The 14,210-nt window shown below is 34.8% G+C and overlaps 1 protein-coding gene across 6 annotated transcripts in view; it reads left to right on the top strand.

The window, feature by feature from the left end:
- The window catches only part of camta1b (calmodulin binding transcription activator 1b), a 272,952-nt gene that overhangs the window by 235,241 nt on the left and 23,501 nt on the right, over positions 1-14,210 (top strand). For 5 of the 6 annotated variants that reach the window (XM_042733746.1, XM_042733741.1, XM_042733742.1 and 2 more), the window contains 2 exons: positions 9,589-9,742; positions 13,503-13,643. In XM_042733746.1, coding sequence (XP_042589680.1) covers positions 9,589-9,742; positions 13,503-13,643 — 295 coding nt within the window. The remainder of the gene's footprint in view (positions 1-9,588; positions 9,743-13,502; positions 13,644-14,210) is intronic. The other variant, XM_042733745.1, reaches the window with a different exon arrangement.

Genomic DNA, 14,210 nt, shown 5'->3' with positions numbered 1-14,210 from the left:
CGAGACTCTGCTGGACACTCAGTACAGCGTTAACATTCACCTTCAGCTCCACAGCCACACATGCAGCTTCATTCAGAGCACCATTTCAGTTCGTCAGTTAGGACCTAGTTTGCATTCTTAATAAATCTTCCTGGTTTTATTGAGCATTATTTCTAAAGATTTTTTTCTGTGCCATGTGAATTTTTTGCTGCTGTAATTATCCAGAAGGAACCTGAATTAAGATGCCGCCCTTCATTATTTTACACTACTTAATGTTCCCCTTACAAGATATATATCACATTATTACGGAAACCTGTTTCCACTTCAGAACAAAAAAAAGGTAATTTTCTTGTAATTTTGACTTCATATCTCACAGCTGCAACATTATTTCTTACAACTGCACAGCTTTTATTGAATTTATTTCTTATAATTGTGAATTTATATCTCACAGTTGCTATTTTATTTCACATAATTGCAACTGTTGCAACTTTATTGTCATTTTGTATCTCAGTGTAGAGTTTGTAGTCACAATGTAACTTAAAATGATTTGTAGTTTTACATTTTTATATATTTTTTTACACTGATGTGGAAATTGACTTCCATACATTATCAAAACTAAATAATAATAATAAATTTTTCTTGAGCATCAAGTCAGCATATTAGACTGATTTCTGAAGGATCATGTGACACTGAAGACTGGAGTAATGATGCTGAAAAAAATCAGCTTTGAATCACAGGAATAAATTACATTTTAAGATACATTCAGATAGAAAACAGTTATTTTAAATTGCAATAATATTTCACAGTTTTTACTGTAATGCAGCTTTGGTAAGCATTTGACATTTCATTCAAATAAAAAAAAAAAAATCTTACTAACCCTGAACTTTTGAACAGTACCTGAATCCTGCAGAGCTTTACGATCCTGTTAAACCACGCTGGAGTTTTTAGTCCATAACTTTTGTGTTGAGCACATCTGCCAGTGTACTCCTAAAGTTGACAAAAACTTTTAGTAGATGTATGCATATAAACCGACTGTCTTTCCCTTCTGGGAAAATGGGCCAAAATATTGAGGACTCAACTTGTTTGCAGGGTACATATGCTAATTTTTCGCAGATGCTCTCTAGAATGAGAATGTCCCACCTGCAACTGACGAGAAGTTAATTAAAGGAAATAGGTTGTTTATAAAGAGGACAAGCACTTGAATTTGTCCTGCACTTTCAATTGGAATTGCAAGAAAGAAAACCGCGCATTTCATATGAAGCCAGGAGAATTTCAATAGTCAAACGTGCTTTAAAATAAGTATTTCATAACAAACGTTCACAGTGGGCAATGACACTTAAGCCCTCGGAAACTTTAGGCATTATTCATTTCCTTTTGAAGTTCAGTGCCGTTCTTTCGCAAAAAGACTAACTTGAAAAGTGAAAGCCGTGACTTTACCAGCCTAAGCCCTCCGTCTGAACGCTACGTGACACGTCAAGGCCTTTTTGTCAAGTCCTTGAGGAGAACTGAGACTTCCTGTGCCCACCAACCGGAGAGAGGTGAAAAGCACACACACACGCATTTCTTCAGATCTACAGATCCTCGGGAGATGCTTGTGACCCTCACTCAGAAGAGGTCCTGAGACAAATGTGGCGTGTTGTGGAGCCAGTGAGCCATTAGTGCTGTTTTCCCCTTGACCTCTTAGACAAGAACAGCCATTATGCTGTTGTTCGAACAAAAACCTCAAGGTGGGTTCAGCGTTTCAAAGCCCGGCAGGGTTCGACTGGATGTAGCGCCGGAGAGGTAGTTTCTGAAAACATGAGGGAACGTTTGTATGTGTGTGTGTGTGTGTGTGTTTGAGAGACAAACTGACAGAGAAAGAACAGCACAAGTCAGGGAGCAAGAGCTCACGGCCCATTAAATAATACATCCTTCCTGAAAGGCCTTAAGGTAGCGCTGAAGCCGCGCAGGTCTGGAGCTGATTACAGGCTGCTGAAGAAACAGTGTTCAGCTGTCAGCCTCTGACCCACAAACACCCTCAACAACCCAGCTATAGAAACAGAAAGACGCCAGATAAAGCATGTGCCTGCAATGCAAGCTAAAGAAAACGTCAAAAGTTCTTCAATAGTATGCAACCGATATATCCAGATTCCATGAAAAGCTCTGTAGTCACACAGAACACTACACACATTCTCAGGAGAAACTGCGGCATTACCCTTTAAAAACATACTAATATGTACACACTATGGATTTTTAAAGAACATACAGTATATGTTATATTTAAAAAAAAGATACAACTATTTACCTTTTAGCTTCTGTACCTTGTACCTTTTCTTCACATGTTTTCTACCTTCAGCCAATATTTCTTTTTGAACTTCTGGTACTTTTATTTAAATAGTCATATAAATAAATAAATATGAAATATCTGTATAGTTGTATATGAATCATTTGTTGAAAGTAAGAATGAGTGAGGGAGTCGGATGTTGACTGGTACATTACTGAAGCAGGACTGAACATGCTCTAGAAGCTTCTCTGGAATGGTGCAACTTTCCCACGAGACCAGAGAGAGAAAGAGAGCAAATGAAATAAAACAGAAGAGCAGGAGAGAAGAGAAAATAACAGCTGAAAAAAACATCACAAAGGCCCAGCTGCTAATTGAAAAGAGAGCAAATTAATTACGCTAATGAAGCAATTAAAGGGCTGTCACGCAACCAAGCCTTTCTTTTAGGCCGGCAAGCATTTTGTTTCTCGAGCATTCCCCCGGTGTCTGTGTGCAGGAAGATGCAGAACAATTTCTCCTCGTTCCTTTGTTTTTTCTCCTTAATTTACACTCTTTTAATCTAGTAAAACACAAACACAAATTGTAAGAAATGAGCCGAATAAGAACATTTTCCCCAGTAGAGTAAAACTGAAGGTCAGACAAAGGTCGTATCATGATAAGCTGTGTGCAAACTTATATTTATATGTTTATATGTAACTTTTGCTATTATGCCGCAGTAGATGTTCCCAGCTCTCTTGCACATCTCCATTTGCTTAAGAGACGTCTCTATTCCCCGTGGCAGATGCCTGTCAGTAACGGTGCATGTGTGTTGATTTGTATTCATGTGGGTCTGTGCATATAAATAAAAGTGACACAAAAATTATTAACCCTCTGATGCTGGTGTCCTCTAAAGTCACTTTAAAAAGCCATTTTAGCAGTTAGGAAATTAATACATAATATTATACACCTTTGACCTTCACCTGTAATGTTTGGCTGTCCTCTTTGTATGTCATTGCCTTTTTAAATAATTAATATATGATATAATAAAATAAAATAAAATAATATAATATAATAAATACCTACCCCTGGTAAATAATACATATTTAAATTGAAAATTCATATTAAAAAAAAATTATAATAATAATAGGGTTAAATATTTGCCACTGGACAACTAGAATAAATATTATTATTAATTAATTTATTGGTAAAAATGAATTATTGTATTCTTGTATTGAAGTAGAACAAAAAATAAGACTTTTTCCATGATTTTCTGTGATTTGATCATTCATTGAAACAAAGGGTTAATACAGCACTTCAGGCTCTAATTTTCTCTTGAAATGTCTTTGATGTTGTAATGTATTTTAATGTCATAATCTGTAGCATCAACAGGCTCAAACCCTTTAGACAGCCTAAAGATGTAGATGAAGTGAGTCGAGTGCAGATCTCAATGTCAGGAGCCTCTGGGCAGGTCAGTGAAGAAGAGCCATACTCGCAGTTTAAATGCAGAAAAACCTAATGGGTTACAACACACACTTCTGTGTCCACACATAAAGCCTTTGCAAGTGAGGGGAAATTGCCCTTGAAGTGAATATAGTGTGAGCGTGTGTGTATGTGCCCTGGGCAGACAGCAGCTTAATGATGGACACACTGGAACATTCATCATCACGTTCACTGCGACCAGGGCAGCTATTAAACACAGCCCAGAGTGCAACACACACACACACACACACACAGACTATATGATCGATAGATGTCACGCATGAACACAGCGACATGCCTGCAGAATGTCAAACACACTTTCTGGCCCTGCTCTGTGTGTCTGATTCACTTTTAAAGCAAGCGGAACAGGAATAGTTCATGCAAGAATTAATATTCTGTCATCATTTTTTCTATATAGTGAAAGTGGAACAGAAATGCAACTGTCAAGCTCTAAAAAAGCACCATAAAGTATGAGACAGGAAGATTTCCAGTACATAAACACTGGAACACAGATCTCAAATTTACTACCGTTTCTTATTCCTGTTGCATTTGTTTGCGAATGTGTTTTGGATGAGACACACAGCTGAAGTACAGCAGGTGTGAGGCGACTCCAGTCACTGACACACGTGCCTGTAATGCAAGATCCACCTGTGTGGAAGAGAGAGAGTATTTATGCACTTAATTTATTACCTTCATTATCTTTGATGAGATAGGAAGCAGTTTATGGTTCAGCTACACTGGCCACACATGCAAACACGTGTGTGTGTGCGTGTGTGCGTGTGTGTGCATGCGTGTGTGGGTGGGTGTGTGGGTGTGTGTGTGTGTGTCTTGTCAAGGCTTGTTGCCAGGTTACAGTCGTGTTAAAACTGCCATAAGCAACAGAAAGTATTGCACTACTGGGAAACAAACTAGAGTGAAATTGAGAGAACGACTCTTAAATTTTGGTTTCCTGTTTTAATATACTTTAAAATATTATTTATTTCTGCAAAGCAACACTGAATTTTCAGCATCATTGCTCCAGTCTTCAGTGTCACATGATCCTTCAGAAATCATTCTAATATGCTGATTTATTATCAGTGTTGAAACTGTTGTGCTGCTTAATATTTTTTTGGAACCTGTGGTAGCTTTTTCTTTGATTCTTTGATGATTAAAAAGTTAAAAAGAACAGCTTTAATTCAAAATAGAAATCTTTTCTATAAATATAAGTCTTAACTATCACTTTTTATCCATTTAACACACCCTTGCTGAATAAAGGCATTCAAAAAAAAATAAAAAAAATCTGATGCCAAGCTTTATTATAGTATATATTTTAACACAAAATTTCTATTTTGAATAAACACTGTTCTTTTTAACTTTTTATTCATCAAAGAATCCTGAAAAAAGTATCACAGGTTCCAAATAAATGTACAGAAAAGCAACACAATTGTTTCCAACATTGATTATGAGTCATGTTAGAATGATTTCTGAAAGATCATGTGACACTGAAGACTGGAGTAATGATGCTGAAAATTCAGCTTTGCATCACAGAAATTAATTTTATTTTAAAGTTTAATAAAATAGAAAACTTATTTTAAATTGCAATAATATTTTTCAGAATTTTTTTTTTTCTGTATTTCTGTATTTATCAAATAGAGACAGCCTTGATAAGGATAAGAAACTTATTTAAAAAACATTCAAAATCTTACTGATCCCAAACTTTTGAATGGCAGTGTATTTCTACCAACTAAGTTTGCTTTTTATAGGACTTTTTTATGGGAATAGAAGAGATGAAACTTTTGGAAAATTTGTAGACGAAAAAAAATGTAATGATTGATTTTTAACTTGTTTTTCTTCCTTTCTTGTCATCTTGCATAAAGATTATACATTTTGTAAGAAAAAAAAACTCTCATTTTGCTTCTCAGGTAAATACATCTTTAAGGATGTTCACATATTTTTTTTTTTTAGAAAAACTAGACAAAATACTGATTAGAAAAAAATTGTTTGCACGTTTAATACTGATTAAAAATGTAAGAAAAAAATGACGTTTGCAGTCTAAACTTAATGGTCATAAATTCATTTAGTGATTGTTTAGTAAATATTTTAGCCAATTTAATGAAGCCATTTCACCATGTGCAGTTTCCACAAGCAGTGCAGAAATGTGATTTTATCAAATCTAATAGATTTCAGTTCTAGCATTCAGTACAGATCCGACTCACAAAGCCACACAATCAAATCAAAGTCATTTTTGCAGATGCATCAGGTGGTCGGAGAACAAACTATATAAGGCCCGTCTGTTGCACGTATCACATCTGACACCTCTGAGCAACTGAATCCCCTTTCCAGAACATTCACACTCATAAAAACGGTGAAGGGTGCTGAATAGGCTGGCATTGAAGTTTTAGCACAAAACAGTAAAATCTCGGCTTCAAAAGGCAAACAAATAATGCAATCCAATTTCTCTCATGTTTGAGACTATGATGAAATCAGCCAGCATTTCCCCCCTTAAATCTACCAAAGGTATTGTGCAAACACCTTGAAATATGCATCCCTGAATGTGTTAGCTTTTTCCCGTCTCCCATCTGGTCGCTAACGCTGCAATATTAAAATGCTAATGGGCCGCCGGACAGACGCTGAGAAAGGAGAAGTTGATTCCATCTTTCACGGAGCCTGAGAGAGACTTACTAACTCTTTCGGGCAAGAGCGCTGAATCATTGGCTCTATTTAAAAGCCAAAGGTGATGCAAAGACAAAGGGAACGCATTTTAAAGTCGAGATTTGCCCTGTATCTCATCGATTAGCTCAGAATGTGTGACGAGTTTTGGGAGGGAGAGTGTGGAGGTAGATTGATAGAGAAGGTAAGTAAGTGGCAGCAGGGGAAGTTTATTGACAGTTCAACATTGACAAAGCTTCAAAAATGGCTCAAGCTCCTGCTGCCGCAACATTTCTCTCTGTCTGAGCTCCCACACCTCCTTTCCCTCCATACAGCTGTGCTTTCAGATGTAGATGAACAAAATGACAACTAAATTCTGTATGGCTCCATCTAGTCGGCAGCAACAAAATTCAGTCATTTAAATCCAACAATACATATACAGTCAAACCAAAACATTTTCAGACACCTTTAACATTTCTCACATTATCACAATTTATTCACTGTAGTTATAAAATATTACAAGAACTGTGTTAGAACAATTTCATCACGATAATATCAGATAACTTTGATAGAAAGGTATGTTATGAATTAGGTTAAATAGCTGTCAGCTGTTAAATTTAAGTACATAATTAAATAATACCAGTTTAGTTCAACCAGTTACCAAGCAAAGCTTGATTTTGTTCAGTCTGTGGTGTAAAAAGGTCGCATTAGCAATTAAAGAAAAATACTTTAGCAAAACATGGTTAATTTTTGGTCCCAAATTTTTATCAGTTTTACTGTATGAAGAATTTTTGGGTATAATATGTCACAGTTCACTTTATTTTGTTATCCTCAATTGAATAAATTAACTATAGTGTCCTGCACCCACTAGTATAAAAAAAATATCAAAAATTATATCTGGTGTCTGAATAGTTTTTAGTTTGACTGTAGCAAATTAAAATAGGATTAGGAACTCTTGGGATTATTAAAATGATTTTAGTCAACCACAATTATAAACTAGATAATGTTTTGGAGAAAAAATATGACTGGTAAAGCACTAACCCTAAATTAAATTAAATTAAATTAAATTAAATTAAATTAAATTAAATTAAATTAAATTAAATTAAATTAAATTAAATTAAATTAAATTAAATTAAATTAAATTAAATTAAATTAAATTAAATTGGTTGATTCATGTATTTTGTCTTGTTTTCTGGAACAAAAAAATATCTAAAAATTTTTAAATCAAGATACGTTTACTGAACATGCAAAGTGACAAAAGATATTAAAGGGATAGTTCGACCCAAAAATAACATTTTGTCATTTACTGACCCTCATGTTGTTCCAAACCTGTATGAATTTCTTCTGTAGAACACAAAAGAAGATATTTTAATGAATGTTGGTAACCAAACAGTTGCTGGTAGCCATTAACTTCCATATAATGAAAAAAAAAATAGAAGGGAATGGCTACCGGCAACCATTTAATTTTTGGGTGAACTATTTCTTTTAGTCTTGTTTTCTAAGAAATGCAAAATTAAGTGATCTGCCAATGGAGTCAGAAAATGAACTTTTATATTGGCAGGTATTCTTGTTTTAAACATATACTCAATTTTGATACATTTTTTAGACAACAAAACTTATTTTAAGTCATTAGATTTATCTTGATTCCACAATGTAAAGTAATGAGTAATATATATATATATAATTTTTTTTGCAGTATATGAACTACATTTCTCCCACTTTCTTGGCTAGAGGAGCAGAAAATGTACAACACTCCTGGCTGTTTTTCTTGTTGGTTTAAGTCTATAGCTGCATGTATCATCCTTTGAGTGTATCTGTGCGCTTCAGTTTGATTAGTCATTCGAAGCTGCTGGATTTCTGCCCCCTAAGCTCCACGCATCCCCTTCACACCCACGACTCATGCTTATAGCAGCTGAGCTTTAAACAACACCTATTACTCTTATCCTGTCAATTAGGATAATTTATGGCCTTAATTCTGAGCCGGCATGAATTGCGATGTTTTGATGTTGGTAAATACTTCGAAGTTAATTGGGGGCATCTGCTCCGGGGAGTTCGGGCGAAGAATGGGAGACTGTTGTGTTTTCTTGCATGCTTGCCAATTAACGACTCCCACCTCCATGCCACCGAACGCAAAACATCTCGCAGACCTGACGTTAAACGCCTTTGCTCCTCCACTGTGGCTGAGATTCTCTGGGGTGTGTGTGTGTGTATAAATGGACTTGTAATTGCATGGGTTAAATTCACTTTCTCTATGGATGCTGTATATGTTTCTTTAACTACATGCACTTTTAACCCCGTGGACTCCCGTAAAACATGCTTTCATAATACACCACCAATTTAATGTGTCTGCTACCAAGATATATCAGCATACACTTACTGTATATGGAATGCATCACCGAAGAATTCGAGCCTGATCTCAATAGTTACAAAAATGTAATGTGGCAATGAATTTGTGTGTGTATGTGATTTGTACAGAAATATATGGTTTTTAGAAGAAAATTAGGCATGAGCCTAAACCACAGTGCAGATCATACAAATACATATGCTACCAATATACCAAAATATAACATTTTTATGAATGTGTTGTGAGTTTGGCTTGTTTTTCTTTTCTTTTCTTTTCTTTTTTTCTCAGAACTAATGAATGTAATTTCCATCATATCTCAAATTATGATTAATTCTGTGGAAAAAATAACATTTCACACATTTTTAAAATAATTGCATTCATGCCATAAATTCTGAGCGTTTTATGTGTGATCAGTTTAGATTGTGCATTTTGATTCTAAATATTTACAACTGAAGGTTTTTTGAAAGATACATAATTTGATATATATATATATATATATATATATATATATATATATATATATATAATATATATATATATATATATATATATATAATTTTAAAAATTAAATGCATGCTTTATAAAGCATGATTATTTTTTCTGACATTAGAATAAAAAATATTTTGGTTTCAAATGATATTACTTACCTTGATTTTTATTATCTTTCATCCCACGCTTCCTCTTATGAAACTTCAATTCAATTGAATCAATTGAAATGATTCACTTCATTTCATTTCGAAGCACTCAAAACTCCACTTGCTGGTGACCAAAATATTGGTCTTTCTTTTGAGCAGGGACTCTTCTTGTTGCTGTTCTTCTGTGTCAATTTAAACTCACTTTTGTCTTCACGTCCTTCTGCCCTCGTTATGTGCGGTCTTTCATCTCATCAGCTTCTCTCTTGTTCTTTTTCTTTCTTCAGAACCCTGACATTGTGCTGGTCCACTACCTGAACGTGCCCGCCATAGAGGATTGTGGGAAACCGTGCGGGCCCATCCTGTGCTCCATCAACACGGATAAGAAAGAGTGGGCCAAATGGACCAAGGAAGAACTCATCGGGCAGCTCAAACCCATGTGTGAGTGTCAAACTACACGTCTACAAATACAGTATGATAGTATAATATGCCTGATATAGAAAAGATATCAAGTTAAGCAAGTTAGTTGAGAGCAAAGACCATTAGTTATTTATTTGCTGTATATTCATGGTCATTTCAGAGAAGATTCATCTGTGTCTAGTGGCCCCAAAAAGTATTTGGACACTTAATTTACACTTAAAATATGAAAATATTAAAATTGATTGATATTTGTGTCCAATGCATTGTTAATTTTTTTAACAAATGTTCAAAATCATAAATTTTGTGGAAGAATGAACAATTTTAAACGTTATTGTAATACTTCAATCATTTCCGTAATTTTATAGCTAGCACTAAATTTATGATTGGAGTATGCATTTTGCGTAATCTAAATATGCACAATTAAATACTATTTTTACACTTTTAAATTATTTCACAAAATGATAGCTTTATTCAAAATAAATATTACAATATAAAAAATTGAATAAATATATTTATTAAATCTCTGTGGACATGTTTATTAGAATGAGATTGATATATTTATTAACATTTATTTTAAAAATTGAATAAATTTTTTATATTATATTATGAATCAGTGTTTCAAAAAATCCAGTGGCCCCAAAAAGTATTTGGACGCTTAAATGACACTTTAAAATCTGAATGTATATAATCCAGTGGCCCCAAAAAGTATTTGGACGCTTAAATGACACTTTAAAATCTGAATGTATATATAATATAAAAACATGCCATTTGTTTTCATATTTTATATCTAATGCAGTGGCATTCTGACATTTTAAAGTGTCAAAAAAATCCCTATTCTCTGGTCACCTGTGCTTTAAACTTTACAAAACCAGCTGACCGTGTTTTACATTGTTCACACATTGACACTCTCTGTACATTCACAGCAGTTCTTTTTCTTGTAATGTTAGAGTGACTTTTAAATCTGAACACACATCAATGAGTCATTAACTTCATGATGTGGTAGTGTAGCCTTCTCACATCATCATCATCATCATCATCATCATCTCTGAATGACCTTCCGTGAGTGAAGCTCAGTGACGGTGCAGGACTGCCACCTTCTGCTGACAGGAGGATATCGCAGGGAAATCTGAGCTGGAACTCTAACTTTGGAGGTGGCTGACTGCTCTCACCAGTCATGTATTTTGAATGACACAGGCTGTTCAGATCAAATGTGGCCCTGATGTGGCCCATACACATGCTGGGGCATAAAAGAAGGGGCATTCTGGTTAGATGTGTGTAGTTCAGGTCAAAAATATCTTAAAATGTCATCAAAGCAATAGCAATACCATTGATGTTTTGCTGTCCAGAATATTTTGCTTTTGAGTGCAAATGTAATTATTCTCAACATCGTTATTGTAGTTAATTAAAACTGAAACCATAAAAAATAAAGCTTTAACTGAAGTTAAATAACTAAAACAAGTTATAACTATATATAATAAAAAAACAATAATTGATATAAAAAATGACAAACACAGAATAAGAATGCAATTGTAACTTTAAAATTAAAAGGAAAATGGAAGAAAATACAAAAATATCTTTAACTGAAGTTAAATAACTAATAAAATAAATAAAAACTTGTCCAAAGACAAAGATTTAAAAAATTATAGATTTATTTATAGAAGACTTGATGAATTAAATGTACATTCAGTAGAACAATTTAAAGAATATCTCTATAATATATGCGCGCGCGTGTATGTGTGTGTGTGGTGTGCATGATATATATATAAGCGGCTGTGTAATTCAGCTCTCTCACTAAGACAAACTGATTTGTATTGACTAAAATCATGAAGTTCTTCTCTGAGTGTCTCTAATTGGATTTTGTCAGATGACTGTGATGTTTATTTCTGGACTGAAAGATGAAAGATTATGCTCTCAGTAGATGAAGCTCCGTGGTACCATGCTGTGATTTCTATTAACAGTAGAAGAAGCAAACAAGATGGCTTTAGCAACTGTCACTCTGTTCATATAGATCTGTGATGCTTTCAGCTCATTAAACCAGCATCCAGAGCCTCATTACTAAAACATCCTGCACATGAAACAGCAAAGAGAGAGTAAGAGTGAGTGGTTCAGGCTTATAACACACATTATTAGCTGTAGCACCTCAAAAAGTCCAGCAGATGTCAGTGTTGCACTGTTTTGCTTCATCAGACTACATCGCTGCATTGTTTTGAGGTTGTTGAAGTACATTTGTGTACAGTGTAACAGCACTTGTTATCTCAGATGGGGGGGGGAGAACTTGTGCACAGTAATGCACTTACAGTGAAAGTCTATGGGCTAAGGCACTGCGTAAATACTTAAGATACATTATATGCATGCACATGGAGTGGTGTGATAGTGTAATTACTTAATAACTTTCTAATCTGTACAAAGTTATGTGATTTCACATCATTTAAATTATATACATCTTCAACACTATGAAAATCAATTTAATAATTTGTGGAACTTGACATTTTTTTCTGCTATTTAATGCTTTAACACTCCATTTAATGCATTTTACCATGTTTAAATCCTGCAAATAAGCAAAAAGGTAAATAAATAAATAAAAGCAAACAAGTCAATAGATCTGGGCCAGGTTATATTAAATATTTCCAAAATATTATATCCAAACGTACTGTCATCACCAAGTATAGTCATAAATCCTGGTAACTTTTGCATGATACATGCAAGTTTACAAAGTTCAAATAACCAGAATTTCATTATATATTATAATAGGCCTATATTAATACTTTAAACATTGTGCTTTTAAAGCTTACGAAATGTTTTGCCACATACACTTCCACTGTAAATGCATTACTGCAAACAAAATAGTTTTTGCAAACTGAGGGTAAATTTACATGACAACGATGTGTAAACCAGCGTTTTTCACGTAAAATGCTCCCCGTTCACACAGATCCACGAAAACAACTGAAAATGCTGTATTATGTATGCAAGGCCAGTAGTTGTAAAGAAACACATACGTAATATGCATACGCATGACATCACTGCGTTTTTTGTAGTTCACACGAAGACAATAACAGTATAACTTCCAAAAATTGCACTTTGAAACCCAACTTCAGAAGTTTGTTATGCCAGTAAACTGCCAAGATGCATAAAAAGTTTTCTGTTTTTAATTGAAAATGGTCTCATTTTAGAGATGTGACAAAATGAGATCAGTAGTAGTCAAAAGAATGTCACAGATTTTGCTACCTTACCATTAAAACAGTAGGTAGTACAGTTCGACAACAACAAAAAAAGCTACCTGTTAAATGATGGTTTATTAACATCTACAACTACCCCAACCCTAAAGCTACCCTTACAGTAATGAAAATACAGTACTTATGTGTTGTTCAGAGTTGCGGCTAGAAATGATACAGCTATGGCCGGAAACCAACAATAAATTCATTTTTCTACCTATTAGATTGTGTTTTAATTATGTCTACACCTACCCCAACCCTAAACCTACCCCTTACAGTAATGCAAATACAGTAACTATCGTTGATCAGTGTGAGAAAAATGATGCTATATTGATGTGCGCATGCAGGAAAATCTGACGGTTAGGAGAAAAGGTCAGGACACCGGAACACCTCTGTAGGAAAAGGCAGCACACTTGAGGGATTGGGCCCATGATGAGTGACAGTCACGTAGACAGTGGTGGGACAGTTAGGCCGTCTCTCCCCTGCAGTGTCAGTAGGGAGGTGCTGGCGAGGTGCTGGTCTGTGTGGCTGTCTGGCTGACGTCTGTGTCTCCTCCTCTCTCCCGGCAGTTCATGGCATCAAGTGGACTTGCAGCAACGGGAATAGCAGCACTGGCTTCTCAGCAGAGCAGCTGGTGCAGCAAATTCTGGACAGCCACCAGACCAAACCACCTCCCCGGACTCACAACTGCCTCTGCACGGGAAACCTGGGTAAGGGAACCGGACCCCAATTGATATCTCTATATTACCTCACTAAAGAAAAAGCTTTGTCTTCTGAGAAAAAGACACCTGTAACAGTCTTAAACAGTGCAGATAAGTCAGAGATTTCACTATGAACTCATTTCTCATCAAATTCCTCCAATACTAAATGATGTCAGCTTCTGTCCACGTTTGTTTTATTACAGTAAATTCTTACTGTATGACTGTTAATTCATTCTATTCTCCTTCTATAAGGACTCATGTGGGTTTTATTGATAGCCATTAATCAATTTATCTAACAGTGATTTCACTGTAAGGTATTATAAAATATATTTATATTTAAATATAAAGCTGACCATATATTATTTACATATGGACTTTCCATCATCTTTTCATGTTTAGTATAGATTATGGCCAGTAGATGGTACCATTGAGTCAAGTAAAAATTATTTGAATGCAAACAAATTACTGTCAGACACTGATTCGTGCATTTGCATTTAACAAAATGGATTATGAAACCAATGCATTAATTTTCTCTGAAATCACACTGACAGATGACAATAGAGTAAAGTGAAAATA

Source organism: Cyprinus carpio, chromosome B11 (assembly GCF_018340385.1).
Source record: "Cyprinus carpio isolate SPL01 chromosome B11, ASM1834038v1, whole genome shotgun sequence".
Classification (NCBI taxonomy): domain Eukaryota; kingdom Metazoa; phylum Chordata; class Actinopteri; order Cypriniformes; family Cyprinidae; genus Cyprinus; species Cyprinus carpio.
This window is presented reverse-complemented; position numbering and strand designations above follow the sequence as displayed.